Source organism: Procambarus clarkii, chromosome 1 (genome assembly GCF_040958095.1).
Source record: "Procambarus clarkii isolate CNS0578487 chromosome 1, FALCON_Pclarkii_2.0, whole genome shotgun sequence".
Lineage (NCBI taxonomy): Eukaryota > Metazoa > Arthropoda > Malacostraca > Decapoda > Cambaridae > Procambarus > Procambarus clarkii.
In genome coordinates this window covers 49,510,408-49,534,679 of record NC_091150.1, presented here as the reverse complement: position 1 = coordinate 49,534,679, position 24,272 = coordinate 49,510,408, and the positions used below count along the sequence as shown (strand labels likewise).

At 47.9% G+C, this 24,272-nt stretch overlaps 1 protein-coding gene across 1 annotated transcript in view; it reads left to right on the top strand.

The window, feature by feature from the left end:
* Nucleotides 1–15,238: 15,238 nt before the first annotated feature.
* Nucleotides 15,239–24,272, top strand: part of LOC123747013 (uncharacterized) — a gene marked incomplete at its 5' end in the record, with an annotated part of 198,643 nt that continues 189,609 nt past the window's right edge. Inside the window, 2 exons of the mRNA XM_069322416.1 lie at nucleotides 15,239–17,197; nucleotides 17,818–18,346. Coding sequence (XP_069178517.1) covers nucleotides 15,239–17,197; nucleotides 17,818–18,346 — 2,488 coding nt within the window. The remainder of the gene's footprint in view (nucleotides 17,198–17,817; nucleotides 18,347–24,272) is intronic.

Sequence of the window (24,272 nt, the reverse complement as noted above, 5' to 3'; positions counted from 1 at the left end):
TATCCTGTTATCACGGTGAGTAGGAATGAACGAGGTAGTTGTTATCCTGTTATCACGGTGAGTAGGAATGAACGAGGTAGTTGTTATCCTGTTATCACGGTGAGTAGGAATGAACGAGGTAGTTGTTGTCTTGTTATCGCGGCAAAGTAAGTTGCAGAATTGAAAGCTATGACAACTTTCGTAATAATAGGTATCTGTATGGTGAGCACAGTAGTGGGACCGGACAATGTGATGTGGTCATTGTGCTATAGGCACATCTGGCACGTTAGTGAGGCACAACCACTACCAAAATATTCAGCTTGTAAACTTTGTGACAAACCGTTCAGGCATTCACTTGAACACTACATTACTGAATGTGGAGGTGTAAACTGGAGGTGTAAAAGATGTTACACCTCCCTCCTGGCCTGTTGTAAAATCAACTATGTAACTGTTTCGTGGAATCCGGTATTCTGGAAGACATACTAACCATTTATGATCAGTTTGCTTGTCCTTATTAAAGAATGAAGGACAAATTTTGTTAGCTCAACTCTCATGAATCCATACCTGCCTTCTGTGGTTGAATTTAAAATTCGTATATTGAAACATGTACTTACCTGCTTGAAGGGGTTCTAGGAGTTTTTCTTTTTCTCAAGCCCGGTCCAGGGCCAGGCTTGACTTGTGAGTGTTTTGGTCCACCAGGCTGTTGCTTACAGCGGCCCGCAGGCCCACATACCCACCACAGCCCGGTTGGTCCGGCACTCCTTAAAGAAAACTATCTAGCTTTCTCTTGAAGATGTCCACGGTTGTTCCGGCAATATTTCTTATACTCGCTGGGAGGATGTTGAACAACCGCAGACCTCTGATGTTTATACAGTGTTCTCTGATTGTGCCTATGGCACCTCTGCTCTTCGCTGGTTCTATTCTGCATTTTCTTCTACATCGTTCACTCCAGTATGTTGCTATTTTACTGTGTAGATTTGGGACCTGGCCCTCCAGTATTTTCCACGTGTATATTATTTGATATCTGTCTCGTTTCGTTTGTAGTGAGTACATTTGGAGAGCTTTGAGACAATCCCAATAATTTAGGTGCTTTATCGCGTCTATGCGTGCCGTATATGTTCTCTGTATTCCCTCTATTTCAGCAATCTCTCCTGCTCTGAAGAGAGAAGTGAGTATTGAACAGTACTCAAGACGGGACAACACATTAAGTGATTTGAATTATATAACCATTGTGATGTGATCCCTGGATTTAAAGGTTCTCGTAATCCATCCTATCATTTTTCTGGCTGACGCAATATTTGCTTGGTTATGCTCCCTAAACGTAAGGGCGTCAGAGTACCTTATGGTACAGTCCTTACACCGCTGTTTTTAACTATGCTTGGACTCGATTTTATTTGGTTAACTGTTACTCATTGCATTCTGTTTGAGAGAAAATTGAATATCCAGCGTCCTACTTTATCTTATTACTCCCATTAACCTCGCTTTATGGGTTATCACTCCATGGTCACATTTATCTAATGCCTTTGCGAAGTCCGTGTATACCACATCTGCATTAATTTTTTCCTTCTAATGCCTCAGTGACTTTGTCGTAGTGATCAAGTAGCTGTGAGAGGCACGATTTTCCTGCTCTAAATCCATGTTGATCTGGATTGTGGAGGTCACTAGTTTCCATGAAACTAGTGACCTGACTCTTAAATACTTTAATTATGTGGGACGTTAGTGCAACTGGTCTATTATTCTTTGCCAATGCTTTGCTCCCTCCCTTGTGTAGAGGGCTATGTCTGCTGCTATAAGCTCATCTGGTATCTCCCCCGTGTCCAAGCTCTTCCTCCACACTATACTGAGTGCCTGTGCTACTGGCACATTGCAATTCTTTATAAGTATTGAATTCGGTGAATCTGGACCCGGACTGAGGGCATGTTATCAATTTCCCTTTCAAAATCTGCCACGCTCGTGTTGATATCAGTTATATTTACAGGGGTTTGGATATCACTCATAAAGAAGTTGTCTGGATCTTCCACTTTCATGTTGTTTTTTTGTAGTGCTAAACATGTCATACTGCTTTTTTTTTTTAGTATTTCACTAATTTCTTGTCATCCTCAGTGTATGAACCTTCACTTGTAAGAATAGGTCCAATGCCTATTATAGCAGTGGTTTTTGCTTTTGATTTCGCTTATGTGAAGAAATGTTTTGGGGTTTTCTTTATTTCTTGTGTTTCTTTTGTAGTTGCATTTGTTCAATCTGATATGAATACTTCAGTCTCTGCTCATTTTCTTAAATTCCCGTTTAAATTATTCCTTCTTTTCGGGATAGTCGTGTCTGCTTCAGCATTTCCTTCTTTTGTAGAGTCGTCTGCGTTCTCTTGCTACGTTGGACCTCTTTCTGGCTTCCCTCAGTATCTGTAATATTATAGTTATTTATCTGTTATTAATATTAGTATTTGTTATTATAATATCTGATGTAGTAGATTGTAACGTCATGAAATAGATATGTGCTTCACTCTACAGTTTAGACCTGTTGTGTTGTGCATGATCGTGTGTGGTGTGTGGTGTGTGGCAGAGAGTGCGAGCACCACCTCACTCCAATAACACCACATTGAATTACTCAGATTAGGGAAAAATGTATATTCATTTTGACAGTGAAGATGCTAATCACAGTGAACGAGGCAGTTTTTGTTAAAATGTTTCATGTAGACTATGAACTACAGTGTGTCAGCATCATTCATTATATATACGATTATTAGTGCTCATAGGAAAAGAAGGGAGCCTCCCTTTCTATTTCTGAATAAACAACACTGAAGGTTAAGCTTAGTTAACTTTGTCTCAAGTTGACACAGCATGATATAAGGAGTAAGACATCGTCAACATGATGAGTACACATCACCGTACTGAAGATGATGCTGGTCAAGTATTTTTACCATAAAAATCTTTGAAACACCTCACCGTATAGGAGACACCCATCGTCATGCGATTTGTTGGTGGTAGAATTGGGAGTCAAAACAGAAGCTACGTTAAGACTTGCGTTGGACGCTTGTGTCGCATAAATTATTGTCGGTAGATTAGGGGACGGTGTTAGAGATGGCTGCTTATTCTTCAATAGTTACAAGGCTTTTGTCAGTCTCAATCTTTGTTAGGGGAGGGCGACATGTCAGACTTTAATGATCCTATTTCTATTACGTAAGTATTCTCCTCTTTGTGTTTCTCTTCATCTATGCTCTCTCTTTCTGTTTCTTTCTTTCTTTCTTTCTTTCTTTCTTTCTTTCTTTCTTTCTTCTTTCTTCTTTCTTTCTTTCTTTCTTTCTTTCTTTCTTTCTTTCTTTCTTTCTTTCTTTCTTTCCCTCTCTCTTTCTCTGCCTCTCTCTCTCTCTCTCTCTCTCTCTCTCTCTCTCTCTCTCTCTCTCTCTCTCTCTCTCTCTCTCTCTCTCTCTCTCTCTCTCTCTCTCTCTCTCTCTCTTCCTTCCCTCCTTTACTTACGTCTTCAAAGCTGGAACGTATTGATCAACCGGGCTATGATTGATACGTCAGATTGTGAGCAGCGGCATCTAACATTCTAGTTGTCTGGACTAACAACCTGACCTAACCTGGTCAAAGGTCAGGATGTCACCTAACAGTGTCAGTTCGGTTAGTGTCAGCGCGGTTCGTGACACTAATCCTGGGAACCACCTCAAAGTTGCCTCAGTGTAAGGGAGGTGGATAGAATTACTCAGGGATGGTTGTGAAGTAGCGTGCTTTCCTAAGTGTTTCTAAGTGGCGTGTGGGGTAGTTTCTGGTGGCTGACGATCATACATCAGCACTTGGGGTTATGGAGGGTATCCACTTTTGCCCTTGACATTCTTGTCTATGTAACAGGGCTCTCTTGGGGTAGTGGGAAACATGTAGCTTAAGAAGGCGGACATTTATAATATACTTAAATTTCTTGCTTACTCAGTGTTTGCCAGACGTTGATAACAAATGGCCTCGTAGCCTGGTGGATAGCGCGCAAGACTCCTAATTCTGTGGCGCGGGTTCGATTCCCGCACGAGGCAGAAACAAATGGGCAAAGTTTCTTTCACCCTGAATGCCCCTGTTACCTAGCAGTAAAATAGGTACCTGGGTGTTAGTCAGCTGTCACGGGCTGCTTCCTGGGGGTGGAGGCCTGGTCGAGGACCGGGCCGCGGGGACACTAAAGCCCCGAAATCATCTCAAGATAAACTCAAGAAATGTTAGACAACAACTCATTTCCAACATTTGTGAATCTTTGTATGTATTAACACGATGTACTGAACGGGGTGAGAATAGCTTGAGCTACCTTATCCCTTTGTGTGTATTTTACCTCAATAAACTTATTTCAATTTCATTTCCAACACTACTATGTCAGTCAGTAATTTCTCTCCTATCAGACCTGAGTGTTTGAAACAATATAGTCTTGATATCAGAGATGGGGATATCTAGGTCGAATTCAACGTCATCCTTGTTACACGCTAATTTGGCTGCAATGTCTATGTTATTATGATGAGTTATATTTATGTGTGAGGGTATCCATACATAGCAGATTCGAAACCCTATACTATGTGCAGCGATTAGGTTATTTATAATAGCTAGTATGAGGTTCTTGCTTTCGATCTTCCAGGAGAAGTTTTCGTACCAGTGAGCACAAGGTGATAAGTATGGTGAAGGAGGTGATGCAGTTTGCACGGTCGCTGGATCACAGTTGTCAGTGGCTGTGAGCGTTACAGTATTCGGGCAGTACGTCGCAGTTCCACCAGGTTACTGTGACCCAGAGTACTGTCTGGTCAAATAATTGTTGCACAAAGCTGAACAATTGAAGGCAGCGTTTGTTCAGCGGGTGGGGGGGGGGGGGGGGGAGGGGGGGGGGGGGAGGGGGTAAACACTCTGGTACAGCCCACACATTTTTCACTCAGGGTTGTTGTGACTGAGTGTCTGCGACCTGTACAGTGTATGGCTGACCAAACTGTACAGTGCACGAAGGAACAATTTGTAGCGTTTAGGAACAATTTCACGATACAGCAAGTACAGTAGGTGAAGTGATAGCGTTCCCGGGTCATCATGCTCCCAAAATTGCCACAAATTTTTTCACTTGTTGCTAATCCCTGAAAAAGAGAATAAAACATAATTAGATTGATCGACAATTATAATAATACGGCGTATAAAATCTCTCGAATGAATTGAACCAATAATAATTGATTCAAATATACTTGATCTATACGAGCAGTAGACTAAATATTAATGTGTTGACAAGGTCGGTCAGTCCATCACAAAGCGGGAGGTACTGTAGGTCAACCTGATACCTGGTACCTGGTTGATACCTGGTCAAGACTTGGACCAGAGGTGGACAAGCGCCCTCGGTCACCACCACCACCATGGACAGGACGCAGTACGGCAGGAACCCCACCGACTCCTACAGGCCCTACGACCTCGCCTGCAAGAAGCGGCCTGCACCTGGATGTGAGTATTACAAGTTAACTTTGGTTGTGTGTGTGAGGCTTAAGACTCATCAACCTCTGGAGGGTTATCAAAGGCCATTGCTACAGCTTACTGACCAACCAGCGAGTGTACTCTTGTCCTGAACATAATACAGAACTAAAGTAAACTCTCAGTTTGTATACACCGAGAAGCGGATTACCTCTCTTGACGGAGATATTTCAGCTAGTTAACTTTATTCCAGGGCAGAGATATTTTTTGTTTTCATTTTATTTCATTATTATTTTTTTTTCGTATTTAATCCGAAGTTTCGATAACCTTGGTAGATGTTTACAGCTTTAAAATATTTTGTAATTGGGTTATTACTCGAATAATCGTTATCATGTTTTGAGAGATCTTCACCATTCTAGTGTACAAGACGCTACAGTATTATATTTGCCGTAGTTACAACTAAAATGGTAAACGTTTTCTTCGAAACAAACTTATGAAATTTCACAGAAAACGCAACGCTTTAGAGGGGAGACTGCATTTATTAGTGTTATATATTTGAGATTTGTGAATTTTTTCCTTAGCAAATGTTATGATATAATTTTACATCCTTACATCCTTATTGTCGAACGCTTAAATATGAGCATGTGTAAGGTTTTACTACAGGGACTCCATAATGGTCTCGGTCCTGCGCCGGAATCGAACACGGGTCATTTCGCTTGTGGCCCTTCTGCACTGACCTTGCAGTAGAACTTGTGTGGTGGTAGAACAGGTCCCAACAGAGCCCTTGCTAGATGTAGCAGTGGTGCGTCTGCTTGATGTATCAATGATGCGTCTGCTAGATGTATCAGTAGTGCGTCTGCTAGAGGTATCAGTAGTGCGTCTGCTAGATGTATCAGTAGTGCGTCTGCTAGAGGTATCAGTAGTGCGTCTGCTAGATGTATCAGTAGTGCGTCTGCTAGAGGTATCAGTAGTGCGTCTGCTAGATGTATCAGTAGTGCGTCTGCTAGAGGTATGAGTAGTGCGTCTGCTAGAGGTATCAGTAGTGCGTCTGCTAGAGGCAGCAGTAGTGCCCCACTAGTAGTAACAGTAGAAGTTGTAGCATTAGTGGTGGTAAAACTGGATGAACATTGCTCGTTTCCTGTTGAACCTGCATTTCGTCTTGCACCACAACGTGGCGTTCATCCCATTGTTTACCTTGCCGGGAGTGTAAGCCAGCGGGCGTGGAGGGTGGGAGGAGAACCTTCTCTGCTACTACCCTCATCTCTTAACTCACACAATGTATAAACAGTAATAACCCTCCCTTCCCTTACCAAACAGACCTGTACTGAACGATACGTTTTCTGTCATCAATATTTTACTGACGTCTCCGTGTGTTAGTATACTTCGCTCCTTTTCGTTAATCTATTTCTGTGTTGTTTTTTTGGAGATGAGTTGCAGAGATTGGTGTGATATAATGAAATCTGGTCTACAGATAGCGTAGAAGCTTTCTCTTGAGCGTGTATCCAAACAGCTCAATGGAGAAAGATATCACAGTGACGTATTCAAGTATTTACTGAGCCCTCCCCTGCCTCTCTCTTGCCCACACGAGCCCTCTTCTGCCTCTCTCTTGCCCACACGAGCCCTCTCCTGCCTCTCTCTTGCCCACACGACCCTTCTCCTGCCTCTCTCTTGCCCAGCACGAGCCCTCTCCTGCCTCTCTCTTGCCCACACGAGCCCTCTCCTGCCTCTCGCTTGCCCACACGAGCCCTCTCCTGCCTCTCTCTTGCCCACACGAGCCCTCTCCTGCCTCTCTCTTGCCCACACGACCCCTCCCCTGCTTCTCTCTCTCTCTTACCCACACGACCCCTCTCCTGCCTCTCTTGCTCACACGACCCCTCTCTGCCTCTCTCTGGCCCACACCGACCCCTCTCCTGCCTCTCACTTGCCCACACGAGCCCTCTCCTGCCTCTCCAAGACTCCTCTGTCTTTAATATGCCCTTCTCTTTTGAACTTTCTCTCCCCCTTCAACGTACCCTTTCTCTAAAGGACATGTTTCCCCACTCTCGATCATGTTATTCTTTCTTGACCATTCCACTCTTTCTCTTGAACATGCAACCCTTTTTCTTCTACATTCCACATCTCTGGTGAATATATCTTCCATCTCTTGAACATGACCTTTTCTCTATTGAACATGTCCCTTTGTTTCTTAAACATGTCCTTCTCTTTTGAACATGCTCCTCCCTCTCTCTCTCTCTCTCTCTCTCTCTCTCTCTCTCTCTCTCTCTCTCTCTCTCTCTCTCTCTCTCTCTCTCTCTCTCTCTCTCTCTCTCTCTCTTTCTCTTGAATATGCTTTCTCTCTTTTGAACATCTCATTCTCTCGTGAACATGCCCATCTCTGTTGACCATGCGCCCCTCTTCCTTGAACATACCTCCCTCTCTTTTGAACATAACCGCCACTCTTGAGCATTTCCCCCTCTATCAGGATGGGGTTCTGGGAGTTCTTCTACTCCCTAAGCTCGGCCGAGGCCAGGCTCGACTTGTGAGAGTTTGGTCCACCAGGCTGTTGCTTGGAGCGGCCCGCAGGCCCACATACCCACCACAGCTCGGTTGGTCCGGCACGTCTTGTAGAAAATAATCTTACTTTTCTGTTGAAGATGTCCACGGTTGTTCCGGCAATATTTCTTATGCTCGCTGGGAGGATGTTGAACAACCATGGACCTCTGATGTTTATACAGTGGTCTCCGATTATCACGTCTTTTAAAGACGTGATAATCCTGCCTCCTCTCTCTCCTGTGAACATGACCCCGACCTCTCTCCTGTGAACATGACTCCGACCTCTCTCCTGTGAACATGACCCCGACCTCACTCCTGTGAACATGACTCCGACCTCTCTCCTGTGAACGTGACCCCGACCTCTCTCCTGTGAACATGACCCCGACCTCTCTCCTGTGAACATGACTCCGACCTCTCTCCTGTGAACATGACCCCGACCTCTCTCCTGTGAACATGACCCCGACCTCTCTCCTGTGAACATGACCACCGACCTCTCTCCTGTGAACATGACCCCGACCTCTCTCCTGTGAACATGACCCCGACTTCTCTCCTGTGAACATGACCCCGACCTCTCTCCTGTGAACATATCCCCGACCTCTCTCCTGTGAAAATGACCACCGACCTCTCTCCTGTGAACATATCCCCAACCTCTCTCCTGTGAACATGACCCCGACCTCTCTCCTGTGAACATGACCCCGACCTCTCTCCTGTGAACATGACCCCGACCTCTCTCCTGTGAACATGACCCCGACTTCTCTCCTGTGAACATGACCACCGACCTCTCTCCTGTGAACATATCCCCGACCTCTCTCCTGTGTACATGACCACCGACCTCTCTCCTTGAACATATCAACGACCTCTCTCCTGTGAACATGACCCCGACCTCTCTCCAGATCCTGCTCCACTCTCTCTCTCTTGAACATTGCTCCGAGTTTTGAACGTCTTCCTCCCTCTCTTGAAGATGCTCCCCCTCTCGCCAGTCATGTGGCCCTCCCCCGCCTCTAACAGTGCGGGTCTCCTGCAGGATGTCAGGCCTGGCACTGTTGACCTTGGCACTCGGGAGTGATGGCCCGTGATGGCCAGTGTGTGTGTGGGGGGGGGGAGAGGTTACAGAGGAAGTTGTGAAGACGTACAGAGAAATGCATGGTGATAACGAAGTTTGAATAGAGAACGCAGAACAAAAGTATATGTGTGAGAGAGAGAGAGAGAGAGAGAGAGAGAGAGAGAGGAGAGAGAGAGAGAGAGAGAACGTTATATACGTACACACAGTGTTGCGGAAATGACGTCACTCGCTTCTATCTCCCCCCCCCCCCTCCCCCTTCTGTGTAGGAGGTGCTTAATGCTTCTTTCTCCCTCTTATTCTTCGCTCCGTTATTGTTCCTCCTGCGCTCTCCCTGTGTTTGTTGCTGGTGCCCTCAGGACGAGACACAAGGCAGAGGAGCCGTGCCTTTTGGCACCCAGGCACTCATCAACGCATAAACACATGAGTACTGGGTGAGTACATGTGCTGGAGTGCATGTGAACACTCACGCACTTACTCACCAGGGAAAAACACAGCTACCGTACCAACACACTTACATGGGTCAGCAAGGCGGCCAGCACGCCTCTGCTCTCTCTCTCCCTCCATCCTTTCCTCTCTTCCCTCCCTCCCTCCCTCCCTCCCTCCCTCCATCCTTCTCCCTCTATCCTTCTCTCTCCTCCCATCCTGCATCTTCTTCTTGCCTCTCCTCTCTTTTCCCCCATCCCTCTTCCTCTTCCCTCCTGTGTATGTGCCATGAGCTCTTGTATTATCTTGGCCTTGATCGTTGTTTGTGTTTAGCTGCGTTGTTGTGGTTGGTATGGTGTTAGCGTGAGAGTGGGAGTCACTGTTGTGGTGGTGGTGAGCTGTGGTGTCGCCACCACCTCAACACCGTCCTCGATGCCCTCCTTAACACAATTCCCATTTCCAACGGACAGGACATGATTACCGCATACAAGATACTAAGGGAATATTTTTTCAGGGATATTCCTGCGCGGGCCCTAAGCCTCTGGCTGGCCTAGTAAGTGTTGCTTTTGTCTGTTTTACTTGGGCGGAGTATGAGTATTTATGACTCATACTCCACTCAAGTATGGTCGCTTCAGTAAGATTTTGCCATATGTGTTTAACAACTTCTTCTGCTCTGTAGAATCTAAGTTGAAATCTTAATGTGTTTGTAACTGTGCACTGTGTTAGATAATGTTACAGTGGTCTGGTCGGGCATTTCTCCACAGTGTTGACATTTCCTTTCATCTTCCGGAACCTGTAAGCCTATTTACCATGCACATGGGCATCCAAGCCTGATGCGATGTAAGTGTAATTCTGTTGTTCACTGCTCCCTTTCATCAAACTAAGTGATGAAACAAACCACTCACAAACTAGTTCTCAGTCACAGGGCTCTCAGCCACAGCTCAGGATGGAAGCAAGTCGATGAAGAACTCTGTAGGGTAAGGCAGGTCCTAGTCAACAACGGCTTCTCCAATGGTTTCGTCGAAGACATCATAAGAAGGAAGGTGAAACGCCACGCAACCTCTGAAGAGACAACTAACACAACACCTGTACCCCCTATTAGACTGTTTTACAGGAACTCCTTTTCGACGGCTCATAAAAGGGAGGAAAGGGTCCTGAAAGATATTATTAATAGGAACGTTATTCCTACAGACAAAAATCAAAAATACAATTAACAATTTACTACAAAAACAAAAAAACGGCCAACCTACTCATGAAAAACTCCCCAGAACACCTTGAAAGAAACCAATGTCGTCTATGCCTTACATGCCCACTTGGGGACTGTAAGCCCCAAAGAGCTCAGTATATAGGCAAGACAACAACGTCTCTTTCTAGGCAATTAACAATGCACAAACAACAGGGCTCCATCAAGGAACATATAATCTCCTCACACAACCAGACCATCACCAGAGAAATCTTAACAGCAACACAGAAATCATCGATAGATACAGCGATAGCAGGAAACTCAACATCAGCGAAGCTCTACACATGAAAAAGTCAACACCAGCAATCAACAGCCAATTAATACATAACTATTTTCTACCCACTTTAAGACCCCGAACCAACATAGAAGCAGCAAGAGAAAATATGGGCCAATAGGCCTTCTGCAGTTACTTTCATTCTTATGTTTTCATACCCAATTTATACCCATTGAATTGTGTTCTGTCACCTCACCCAAAACATTTGTGTCATATCAACTCACCCAAAACGAATATAAGGATGATATGTGTAACATCCATGACCTCTGATGTTTATACAGTGTTCTCTGATTATCACGTCTTTTAAAACATGCCTCCTCTCTCTCCTGTGAACATGACCCCGGCCTCTCTCCAGATCCTGCTCCACTCTCTTAAACATTGCTCCGAGTTTTAAACCTCTTCCTCCCTCTATGTGGGAGGAAGACGTTCAAAAACTATGTGCAAAGTTTGAAGGAAAATATGGATTTAAAAGACTTGAAACTATGAGAAAATTTATGATGAGATTTGGTTAAAGACAGTAATTCCTAATTTGGAAAGATAACATGTTCTTCAACATCGAACATTTTGAATGTTTTTAGTTACATGCCATGCCATTTGAGAATGTAAGAAGCCCTTACGAAACGCTTTTAGAGTTAATTTTTCAATTACCTTCGACAGTGAAGGAAAACGTAAGAAATCTTGAGAAGATTCGTGTTAGAATTATTATTCTCGCCCTTTCGGTATATATATGTATATATATATAATATATATATATATATATATATATATAATATATATATATATATATATATATATATATATATATATATATATATATATATATATGTATAGAAAAACCAAAGACCACTACAGGACCTCTCACCGCCCGCCGCCTGCGTGTCTGGTCAGGTAGACGGCGCCACGTGGTCAGGTAGTTGGTCCCGCCTCTCAACTGTCAATCAACTGGTGTACAGATTCCTGAGCCTACTGGGCTCCATCACATCAACATTTCAAACTGTGTATGGAGTCAGCCTCCACCACATCACTGCCACATCTGGGTACTAAGTTTCCACCTGTGTCCCCTTGTTCGTGTTCCACCCGTGCTGAAGAGTTTGTCTTTGTCCACCCTGTCAATTCCCCTGAGAATTTTGTAGGTGGTTATCATGTCTCCCCTTACTCTTCTGTTTTCCAGGGACGTGATTTTCAGCTCCTTTAGCCTTTGCTCGTAGCTCATACCTCTCAGTTCCGGGACGAGCCTGGTGGCATACCTCTGAAACTTCTCTAACTTTGTCTTGTGTTTAACCAGGTACAGACTCCAGGCTGGAGCTGCATATTCCAGGATTGGTCTGACATAAGTGGTGGGGTGTGCGCCTTTTTAGCCAATTTATTTTTCCTGATTTTTTTTTATTTATTTTCAATTTTTTCAATTTATTCATTTTCCTGGTATTTAGTTTTCCTGGTTTCTTGGTTTTCCTGGTGTGTGTACTCACCTAATTGTGTCTGCAGTGTGTGTGTGTGTGTGTGTGTGTGTGGTGTGTGTGTGTGTGTGTGTGTGTGTGTGTGTGTGTGTGTGTGTGCATATGTATGTGCGTGTGTGTGTGCATATGTATGTGCGTGTATGTGTGTGTGCGTACGTGCGTGCGTACGTGCTCGCGCGCTGGCGCTGCACATCTCCTGGCACCCGCAGGGTCGTGAATACTTAAAGAATTCCCTCCTTGATCTCTTGTGAATGCCCAGCTCTATCCAGCGGGGCGGGATAGTGGCTGTGGTTGTTGTGGCAATAGTGGCATGGGCAGCGTTACCAGCAGTATGGGTATAGTGGGTGCTGTGGTTACACGTGTCGGTGGCAGGGGGCTGGTGGTGGCGCCACAGTAAGCCAGGGGGCAGGCACTGCAACACAACACAACACACACACACGCAACACCACACGCAACAGTTGGTGTTGGCCGCCGTCCCCCACAAGAAGTGTTCGGTAGCTTCCGAGTGTTCCGCCCCGACAAGTTCACTAATTTTAGACTCTCGTTTGATAAACAAATATGAAGTTTAGGCCCCCCCAGTACCTCCCCCCCCCCCGTGTACTAGTGGGCAGGATGTTATCAGTCGTGTGAGTGCTAAGGTTTTCCGTGAAGTGTTCCGTGTGGATTATTTGTATATAAGTGAAAAACACAAATTCAAAATTTTAAAGTTGCTATTATTAAAAAAAAAGTGTTGGGGTGCCCCTGTTTTTTTTTGGGGGGGCCCCTGTTGTGGGGGCCCGTGTTGTGGGGGAACCCAAATCCTATCTGGATTTGGATACGCGTCGCCAATATGGAACTATGTGCAAAGTTTCAAGGAAATATTGATTTAAAAGACTTGAAACTATGAGAAAATTTATGATGAGAATTGGCTAAAGACAGTAATTCCTAATTGGAAAGATAACATGTTCTTTAACATCGAACATTTTGAATGTTCTTAGTTACACGCCATTCACCTGGGCGCTAGAAGACTCGAACCCCGGAACCCCATGACTGTGACGCCGAAGCTCTATCGACCGTTTTCTTTTGTTACATGTTTTCTCAGTGTGGTATAGCAGTGTTGGTGCTGGTGTGTGAGACTCAGTGTGGTATAGCAGTGTTGGTGGTGGTGTGTGAGACTCAGTGTGGTATAGCGGTGTTGGTGGTGGTGTGTGAGACTCAGTGTGGTATAGCGGTGTTGGTGCTGGTGTGTGAGACTCAGTGTGGTATAGCAGTGTTGGTGGTGGTGTGTGAGACTCAGTGTGGTATAGCAGTGTTGGTGCTGGTGTGTGAGACTCAGTGTCGTATAGCGGTGTTGGTGCTGGTGTGAGAGACTCAGTGTGGTATAGCAGTGTTGGTGGTGGTGTGTGAGACTCAGTGTGGTATAGCGGTGTTGGTGGTGGTGTGTGAGACTCAGTGTGGTATAGCGGTGTTGGTGCTGGTGTGTGAGACTCAGTGTGGTATAGCAGTGTTGGTGGTGGTGTGTGAGACTCAGTGTGGTATAGCAGTGTTGGTGCTGGTGTGTGAGACTCAGTGTCGTATAGCGGTGTTGGTGCTGGTGTGTGAGACTCAGTGTGGTATAGCAGTGTTGGTGGTGGTGTGTGAGACTCAGTGTGGTATAGCAGTGTTGGTGGTGGTGTGTGAGACTCAGTGTGGTATAGCGGTGTTGGTAGTGGTGTGAGAGACTCAGTGTGGTATAGCGGTGTTGGTGGTGGTGTGAGAGACTCAGTGTGGTATAGCAGTGTTGGTGGTGGTGTGTGAGACTCAGTGTGGTATAGCGGTGTTGGTGGTGGTGTGTGAGACTCAGTGTGGTATAGCGGTGTTGGTGGTGGTGTGAGAGACTCAGTGTGGTATAGCAGTGTTGGTGGTGGTGTGTGAGACTCAGTGTGGTATAGCAGTGTTGGTGCTGGTGTGTGAGACTCAGTGTGGTATAGCAGTGTTGGTGGTGGTGTGAGAGACTCAGTGTGGTATAGCAGTGTTGGTGGTGGTGTGTGAGACTCAGTGTGGTGTAGCGGTGTTGGTGGTGGTGTGAGAGACTCAGTGTGGTATAGCAGTGTTGGTGGTGGTGTGTGAGACTCAGTGTGGTATAGCAGTGTTGGTGCTGGTGTGTGAGACTCAGTGTGGTATAGCAGTGTTGGTGGTGGTGTGTGAGAGAGCGACGGTGCTGGGTCACGGAGCCTGGTGTGAAGGTGGTGTGAACAGTGAGTGGTTCCAATGGTGAATGACATTAATGTTCATGTGAAGTGATAGTAAATGTCAATCTTACTCATAGAGAGAGACAGAGGTAGAGAGAAAGTAAGAGAGTGCGAGAGAATGTAAGAGAGAGAGAGAGAGAAAAAGAGGGTTGCACTATTTACCGTTCTCATCAGATATTTTCAAAGAAGACCATAAAGTAAAATAACACCTGCGAACAACACTAACTGAAGCGCCATAAGTCAGAAACATTGGCTGGAACACAAAGGAGCGTGAAGCACATTAGTAATAGTAATATTCTAGGAAGCACCCTGGGGTGTGAGCACATAGTATGTACTCCGTGTTTAACAGCGCCTTCGCAAAGTGTCAACTAAAATAAATGCAGTAAATAAACAGGGCTCTTCCCCCTTGAGAACACTTGCGGTATTACGTCGTCACCGAACACATTATGTAGAAAATAACCCCCAGAAATAATATGAGAGGAAGTGGACGAATGGTAGACGGGGCGCTGCCCGCCATCCTTGTTCATGACGACCCAAGGCCTCGAAGTCTCGGAGATCCAGAGGTCCGCCCGGTCTCACAGAACTCTCCTGGCCAATTGGACCCACAAAACCATAGAGACCCGTTGGTCCTAGGAGGGCTGTGTGAAGCGGGGAATATTCAAATTTGCAGGACTCTGTAAAGTCTCAGAAAACAAACGATTTAGAGGACTCTCAGAAGAGAGAAGGCCTAGATCGAAAGACGCCAGATTTTCAAGAATTTGTTAACCCCCAAGTGTCCGGGAACACTCGTGATGTGGAGTGTTCACAGAGCCTGGAGACTCTTCCAAGTGACTCTAGAAATGACCAGCATGTAGACTGCAGAGAAATTCCTTGGCATCCACAGAAAGCCGGAAACCTGCACAGCTATACAGACCTCTCTCATCAAAATTACTTATTGAGTGCAATTGGAGAATCAGAGACTTCGCAGAAGGGAGTAAAAGAATCAAATGCACCAGAGGCCAATGAGGAATTAGCTGAATCAAGTGCCAAGAAGGACTTTAAACCAACAAAGAATCAGAAGGAAGAATTAACAGAAACAAATGATCCAAAGGAGGAACTAATAAAATCAGATACTCTTAAGAAGGAATTAGATGAAACAGAGACTAAAAAGGAGGCATTGAAAGAGCCGGAGACATCAAAGAAGGAAATAGAAAAACTAGAGATTTTCAAGGATAAGCTAAAAACATCAGAGGATTGGACAGAGGAGCTAGAAGAACGTGAAAATTACAAGAAGGTACTTGGGAAATCACAGATTGAGAAACCTGAAGAATCAGAGGCTTCCGACGAGAGACCTGAAAAGTCAGAGGCTTCCGATGAGGGACCTGGAAAGTCAGAGGCTTCCAAGGAGAGACCTGAAGAGCTAGAAGTTTCCAAGGAGAGACCTGAAGAGCCAGAAGCTTCTAAAGAGAGACCTGAAGAGCCAGAGGTTTCCAAGGAGAGACTTGAAGAGCCAGAAGCTTCCAAGGAGAGACCCGAAGAGCCAGAGGCTTCCAAGGAGAGATCTGAAGAGCCAGAGGCTTCCAAGGATAGACCTGAAGAGCTAGAGGTTTTCAAGGAGAGACCTGAAGAGCCAGAGGCTTCTAAAGAGAGACCTGCAGAGCCAGGGGTTTCCAAGGAGAGACCTGAAGCGCCAGAGGTTTCCAAGAAGAGACCTGAGAAGCCAGAGGCTTCCGACGAGAGACATGAAGAACCAGAGGCTTCCAATGGCAGACATAAACAACCAGAGGCGTCCAATGACAGACATAAACAACCAGAGGCTTCCAGTGAGATACATGAAGAACCAGAGGCTTCCGATAAGAGACATGAACCGGAGGCCTCCGATGACAGACACGAAGAACCAGAGGCTTCCGAGGAGAGACATGAACCGGAGGCTTCCGATGACAGACACGAAGAACCAGAGGCTTCCGAGGAGAGACATGAACCGGAGGCTTCCGATGACAGACACGAAGAACCAGAGGTTTCCGAGGAGAGACATGAACCGGAGGCTTCCAATGACAGACACGAAGAACCAGAGGCTTCCGATGAGAGACATGAACCGGAGGCTTCCGATGAAAGACATGAACCGGAGGCTTCCGATGACAGACACGAAGGACCAGATATTTCCGATGAGAGATATGAACCAGAGGCTTCCGAGGAGAGACATGAAGAACCAGAGGCTTCCAAGGATGAACCTGAGGAGCAAGGATATTCTAAGGAGGGATCTGAAAATATGACGCTTACACTGAAGAACCTGAAATGCGTGAGGCTCTTAGTGAACAAGTTGAAGAGGTCGGTGGCTGGTACGGAAAGAGGTGAAGAACGAGAAGTTTCCAAGGAAAACAACGGTAAGCCACAGGCTTTCAGAGTGGAAACTAACGAAACAAAGAACTCTGAGAAAGAATGTGAAGAACCGAAGGCTTCTGAGGAGTGTCCTGAAGAGCCAGAGGCTTCTGAAATAAGACTGGAAGAACCAGATATATTAAAAGAGAGAAATGGAACTCCATATGCTTTAAATGAGCGCCTCAAAGAGCCAGATCCAAAAGAGGAACAAGAGGAGCCAGAGGCTTTTAAGAAGGGATCTGAAAAATAGAGGCTCCTATTGAGGAACATGAAAGGTCAGAGGCCTCGAAGGAAAGGCCTGAAGAACCAGTGGCGTCCATGAAGGAATCTGAGGAGACACAGAGTTCCAAGGCGGAACCGAGGAAACCAGAGGATTGGTTAGAGAAGCCATCTGAACAACCAGAGGCTTCCATGGAGATACCAAAGGAGTCAGAGACGTTCAAAGAGATCAATGTAGAACTAGATACTTGCAAGGAAGGAGCCAGGGAGTCAGACGCTTCTAAGGAGAGACATGACGGGTCAGAATCATTCAAGGACGGACTTGAAAACCCAGAAACTTTCAAGGAGGGCCCTGAAACACCAGAATCTTTTAAGAACGGGCCTGAAGAACCAGAAACTTTCAAGGAGGGCCCTGAAACACCAGAATCTTTTAAGAACGGGCCTGAAGAACCAGAAACTTTCAAGGAGGGCCCTGAAAACACCAGAATCTTTTAAGAACGGGCCTGAAGAACCAGAAACTTTCAAGGAGGAACCTGAAACACCAGAAGCTTTTAAGGACGGACCTGAAGGGCCAAAAATGCTCAAGGAGGGACCAGAACAGCCGCCAGAAACTTTTAAGAACGGACCAGATGACCCAAAATGTTTAAGGAGGGACTTAAAGTACCAGAAGGTCTTAAAGACGGACCTGAAGAGCCAGAAATTTCTAAGGAAGGACTTGAAGCACCAGACGCTTTCAAGGATAGACCTGATGAGTTTAAGGTAACGATGGAGGAACAAGAACAAGTAACCTCACAAGTCGACCTAAACAAGTCACAAGCACCGAAGAAAGAACAAGAACCAGAAATTTCAAGAGTAGACCCGGTGGAACTCCAGGCACGGAAGGAAGACTCAAGAACGGAAACAGGAGCTACAGTGGAGGAACCAGAGCCTAATGGAGCGAAACCAAGGGCCAAAATGGAAGAACACGAAGAACCGGAGGCCTCGAAGGAAGGACTTGGAGAATGGAAGACCGTAAAGAAGCATCACGGAGAACCGGACTCCCCGAAGGAGGAAGCCAATGCACTTCAAGAGAGAGTAAATGAGCCCATGGACCTTGCATCATGGGTGTGGCAGTGGGCGGAAGAAGACGAAGAGGAGGACCCTTGGCTGTGGACAGCGACCTACGAGACCTATGTCAGTAAGTATTGGCGGGAACTTGAGGACGTCTTTGAGGTTCTTGACGGGGGTTGTAATGAACCATTCCTCAAGTTATGACTCAGAATGATCAATGACTCAGATCTGAGTACTTGAGTGAATACATGTATTTTTGGTTTTATTATTAAGAGGTAATAGTTTATAAACATAAGACGATCCGGTTTATAAACATTTGAGAGTAGACTTAGTGGTATAAATATTATAAAGTGCTGGAGGTAGTGTGTGGAAATATTAGGATAAATTGATGGTGTTTTGTAAGTATTGGCGATACTGACTTTGATGGTCAAACACAAATAAACACTGGTAATGCTGTGTAGGAATTGGCAACACCGATGTTTATGTGTAAACATTATTATGTACGGGTGATGTGTAAACATTAGTAGACACGGGTGATGTGTAAAAATTGGTAGACACGGGTGATGTGTAAACATTATTATGTACGGGTGATGTGTAAACATTAATAGACACGGGGGACGTGTAAACATTAGTAGACACGGATGATGTGTAAACATTAGTAGACACTGGCAGTGCAGTGTAAACATTGATCACACTCATGTTGATGTGTAAACATAAGTATAGACACTGCCTGTATGTCAGGAACATGCTTGTGCTTGAGCGTTGAATGCAACGTTTAACAATTGACTGAGCGATGAATGAAGCGTTTAGGCAGTAACTTGAGCGACGAATGAAGCGTTTATGCAGTAACTTGAGCGATGAATGAAGCGTTTAGGCAGTAACTGAGCGATGAATGAAGCGTTTAGGCAGTAACTTGAGCGATGAATGAAGCGTTTAGGCAGTAACTTGAGCGACGAATGAAGTGTTTATGCAGTAACTTGAGCGATGAATGAAGCGTTAATAGTTGCTTGAGCGATGAATGAAGAGTTTAAACAGTTGCTTTATCGTTAAACGGAGCGTTTAAACAGTTACTTGAGCGTTGAATGGACTGTAAGGCAGTTGTTTGACCGTTGAATTGAGCGTTTAAGCCCTAATCTTGACCGTTTTAAGCAGTTACTTGATCGTTGAATTGAGCATTAGCGCTCATGCTCAGTGGGTGAAACTACAACAGCCTCCCGGAATATGTGGTGGAGACTTCGTGTTCCTGGAGCGTGACCCTCAGGGGCCAGGGAGTGACCCCCTCTACGAGGCACTACCAGCACTTTAACCAGGCGGTACTGTTGTCACACTGTGAGACACAACCCCCGCACCACACCAACCTCTGTGTTGAGTTCGGCCAGAACACGCGCGCGCGCGCGTGTGTGTGTGTGTGTGTGTGTGTGTTGTGTGTGTGTGTGTGTGTGTGTGTGTGTGTGTGTGTGTGTATGTGTGTGTGTGTGTGCTCACCTATTTGTGCTTGCGGGGGTTGAGCTTTGTCTCTTTGGTCCCGCCTCTCAACTGTCAATCAACTGGTGTACAGATTCCTGAGCCTACTGGGCTCTATCATATCTACATTTGAAACTGTGTATGGAGTCAGCCTCCACCACATCACTGCCTAATGCATTCCATTTGTCAACCACTCTGACACTGAAAAAATTCTTTCTATTATCTCTGAGGCTCATTTGGGCACTCAGTTTCCGCCTGTGTCCCTAGTGCGTGTGCCCCTTGTGTTAAATAGCCTGTCTTTATCTACCCCCCAATGGCATTCCCCCAACTGACACTCCCCCAACTGACACTCCCCCCAACTGGCACTCCCCCCAACTGACACTCCCCCAACTGACACTCCCCCCAACTGGCACTCCCCCAACTGACACTCCCCCAACTGACACTCCCCCCAACTGGCACTCCCCCAACTGACACTCCCCAACTGACACTCCCCCCAACTGGCACTCCCCCAACTGACACTCCCCCCAACTGGCACTCCCCCAACTGACACTCCCCCCAACTGGCACTCCCCCCAACTGGCACTCCCCCCAACTGACACTCCCCCCAACTGGCCACTCCCCCAACTGGCACTCCCCCAACTGACACTCCCCCCAACTGGCACTCCCCCAACTGACACTCCCCCAACTGACACTCCCCCCAACTGACACTCCCCCAACTGACACTCCCCCCAACTGACACTCCCCCAACTGACACCCCCCAACTGACACTCCCCCAACTGACACTCCCCCAACTGACACTCCCCCAACTGACACTCCCCCAACTGACACCCCCCGACTGACACTCCCCCCAACTGGCACTCCCCCAACTGACACTCCCCCAACTGACACTCCCCCCAACTGACACTCCCCCCAACTGACACTCCCCCCAACTGGCACTCCCCCCAACTGACACTCCCCCAACTGGCACTCCCCCCAACTGACACTCCCCCAACTGGCACTCCCCCAACTGGCACTCCCCCCAACTGACACTCCCCCCAACTGACACTCCCCCCAACTGACACTCCCCCAACTGACACTCCCCCCAACTGACACTCCCCCAACTGACACTCCCCCCCAACTGACACTCCCCCCAACTGACACTCCCCCCAACTGGCACTCTCCCAACTGACACTCCCCCAACTGACACTCCCCCCAACTGACACTCCCCCCAACTGACACTCCCCCCAACTGACACTCCCCCAACTGACACTCCCCCCAACTGACACTCCCCCAACTGACACTCCCCCAACTGACACTCCCCCAACTGACACTCCCCCAACTGACACTCCCCCCAACTGACACTCCCCCCAACTGGCACTCCCCCCAACTGACACTCCCCCAACTGGCACTCCCCCAACTGGCACTCCCCCCAACTGACACTCCCCCCAACTGACACTCCCCCCAACTGGCACTCCCCCAACTGACACTCCCCCAACTGACACTCCCCCCAACTGACACTCCCCCCAACTGACACTCCCCCAACTGGCACTCCCCCCAACTGACACTCCCCCCAACTGGCACTCCCCCAACTGGCACTCCCCCCAACTGGCACTCCCCCCAACTGGCACTCCCCCAACTGGCACTCCCCCCAACTGACACTCCCCCCCAACTGACACTCCCCCCAACTGGCACTCCCCCCAACTGACACTCCCCCCAACTGACACTCCCCCCAACTGACACTCCCCCCAACTGACACTCCCCCAACTGACACTCCCCCAACTGACACTCCCCCAACTGGCACTCCCCCAACTGGCACTCCCCCCAACTGACACTCCCCCCAACTGACACTCCCCCAACTGACACTCCCCCAACTGACACTCCCCCCAACTGACACTCCCCCAACTGACACTCCCCCAACTGACACTCCCCCCAACTGGCACTCCCCCAACTGACACTCCCCCAACTGGCACTCCCCCCAACTGACATTCCCCCCAACTGGCACTCCCCCCAACTGACACTCCCCCCAACTGGCACTCCCCCAACTGACACTCCCCCAACTGACACTCCCCCCAACTGGCACTCCCCCAACTGACACTCCCAAAACTGACACTCCCCCCAACTGGCACTCCCCCAACTGACACTCCCCCCAACTGGCACTCCCCCCAACTGACACTCCCCCCAACTGACACTCCCCCCAACTGACACTCCCCCCAACTGACACTCCCCCAACTGACACTCCCCCAACTGACACTCCCCCAACTGACACTCCCCCCAACTGACACTCCCCCCAACTGACACTCCCCCCAACTGACACTCCCCCCAACTGACACTCCCCCAACTGGCACTCCCCCCAACTGACACTCCCCCAACTGACACTCCCCCCAACTGACACTCCCCCCAACTGACACTCCCCCCAACTGACACTCCCCCAACTGACACTCCCCCAACTGGCACTCCCCCCAACTGACACTCCCCCCAACTGACACTCCCCCCAACTGACACTCCCCCCAACTGACACTCCCCCCAACTGACACTCCCCCCAACTGACACTCCCCCCAACTGACACTCCCCCAACTGACACTCCCCCAACTGACACTCCCCCAACTGACACTCCCCCCAACTGACACTCCCCCCAACTGACACTCTTCCCAACTGACACTCCCCCCAACTGGCACTCCCCCCAACTGGCACTCCCCCCAACTGACACTCCCCCAACTGACACTCCCCCCAACTGACTCTCCCCCCAACTGACACTCCCCCCAACTGACACTCCCCCAACTGACACTCCCCCCAACTGGCACTCCCCCAACTGACACTCCCCCCAACTGACACTCCCCCCAACTGACACTCCCCAACTGACACTCCCCCAACTGACACTCCCCCCAACTGGCACTCCCCCCAACTGGCACTCCCCCCAACTGACACTCCCCCAACTGACACCCCCCAAATGGCACTCCCATAACTGGCACTCCCCCCAACTGACACTCCCCCCAACTGGCACTCCCCCCAACTGGCACTCCCCCCAACTGGCACTCCCCCCAACTGACACTCCCCCAACTGACACTCCCCCCAACTGGCACTCCCCCCAACTGGCACTCCCCCCAACTGGCACTCCCCCCAACTGACACTCCCCCAACTGACACTCCCCCAACTGACACTCCCACAACTGACACTCCCCCAACTGGCACTCCTTACCACCACATCCCATTCTTCGTAGCACTATAGAGGTGACGCTCCTCTCATATCCTGTTGGGCAAGATATTTACACATGAAACACCCACCACTGGTAGCCTGGTATAGTACCCACCACTGGCAGCCTGGTATAGTACCCACCACTGGTAGCCTGGTATAGTACCCACCACTGGCAGCCTGGTATAGTACCCACCACTGACAGCCTGGTATAGTACCCACCACTGGCAGCCTGGTATAGTACCCACCACTGGCAGCCTGGTATAGTACCCACCACTGGCAGCCTGGTATAGTACCCACCACTGGCAGCCTGGTATAGTACCCACCACTGGCAGCCTGGTATAGTACCCACCACTGGCAGCCTGGTCTAGTACCCACCACTGGCAGCCTGGTATAGTACCCACCACTGGCAGCCTGGTATAGTACCCACCACTGGTAGCCTGGTATAGTACCCACCACTGGTAGCCTGGTATAGTACCCACCACTGGCAGCCTGGTATAGTACCCACCACTGGTAGCCTGGTATAGTACCCACCACTGACAGCCTGGTATAGTACCCACCACTGGTAGCCTGGTATAGTACCCACCACTGGCAGCCTGGTATAGTACCCACCCATGGCAGCCTAGTATAATACCCAACACTAGCAGCCTGGTATAGTCCCCACCACTGGTAGCCTGGTATAGTACCCACCACTGGTAGCCTGGTATAGTACCCACCACTGACAGCCTGGTATAGTACCCACCACTGGTAGCCTGGTATAGTACCCACCACTGACAGCCTGGTATAGTACCCACCACTGGTAGCCTGGTATAGTACCCACCACTGGCAGCCTGGTATAGTACCCACCACTGGTAGCCTGGTATAGTACCCACCACTGGCAGCCTGGTATAGTACCCACCCATGGCAGCCTAGTATAATACCCACCACTGGCAGCCTGGTATAGTCCCCACCACTGGCAGCTTGTGATACCAATTTCCATCTGTATCTTGCTGTACATGTACTACAAATGCTAAATAACGTGTCCTTGTCTGCTTCATTCCCACAAATACGTTGTATAGGGTGATCATGTCTCCCCCTGTTTCTTCTCATTTTACAGTAACGTGAGCTTTAATTTGTTTAGTGTAGCGGCATACCTCTTAACTTTCTCAAACTTCGTTTTATGATTAATGGTGTTGTTGTGAAGGTGAGTGTGGCCAGCCCCGCCCTGTAAACATTGGCCAGATATATACCCGGTAATCTAGCCCCCCAAACCCGCCTGTTTATTGATGGTAAACCCGGCACGCGTAGACACGGTAAAGCATCCAAATTATTAGGACCGTCTCAGAGCTCTCAAAGTGTTCTCTCTGGAAAGGAGACGAGAGAGGTATCAAATAATATATACATGGAAGGTACTAGAGGGCCAGGTCCCAAATTTGCACAGTA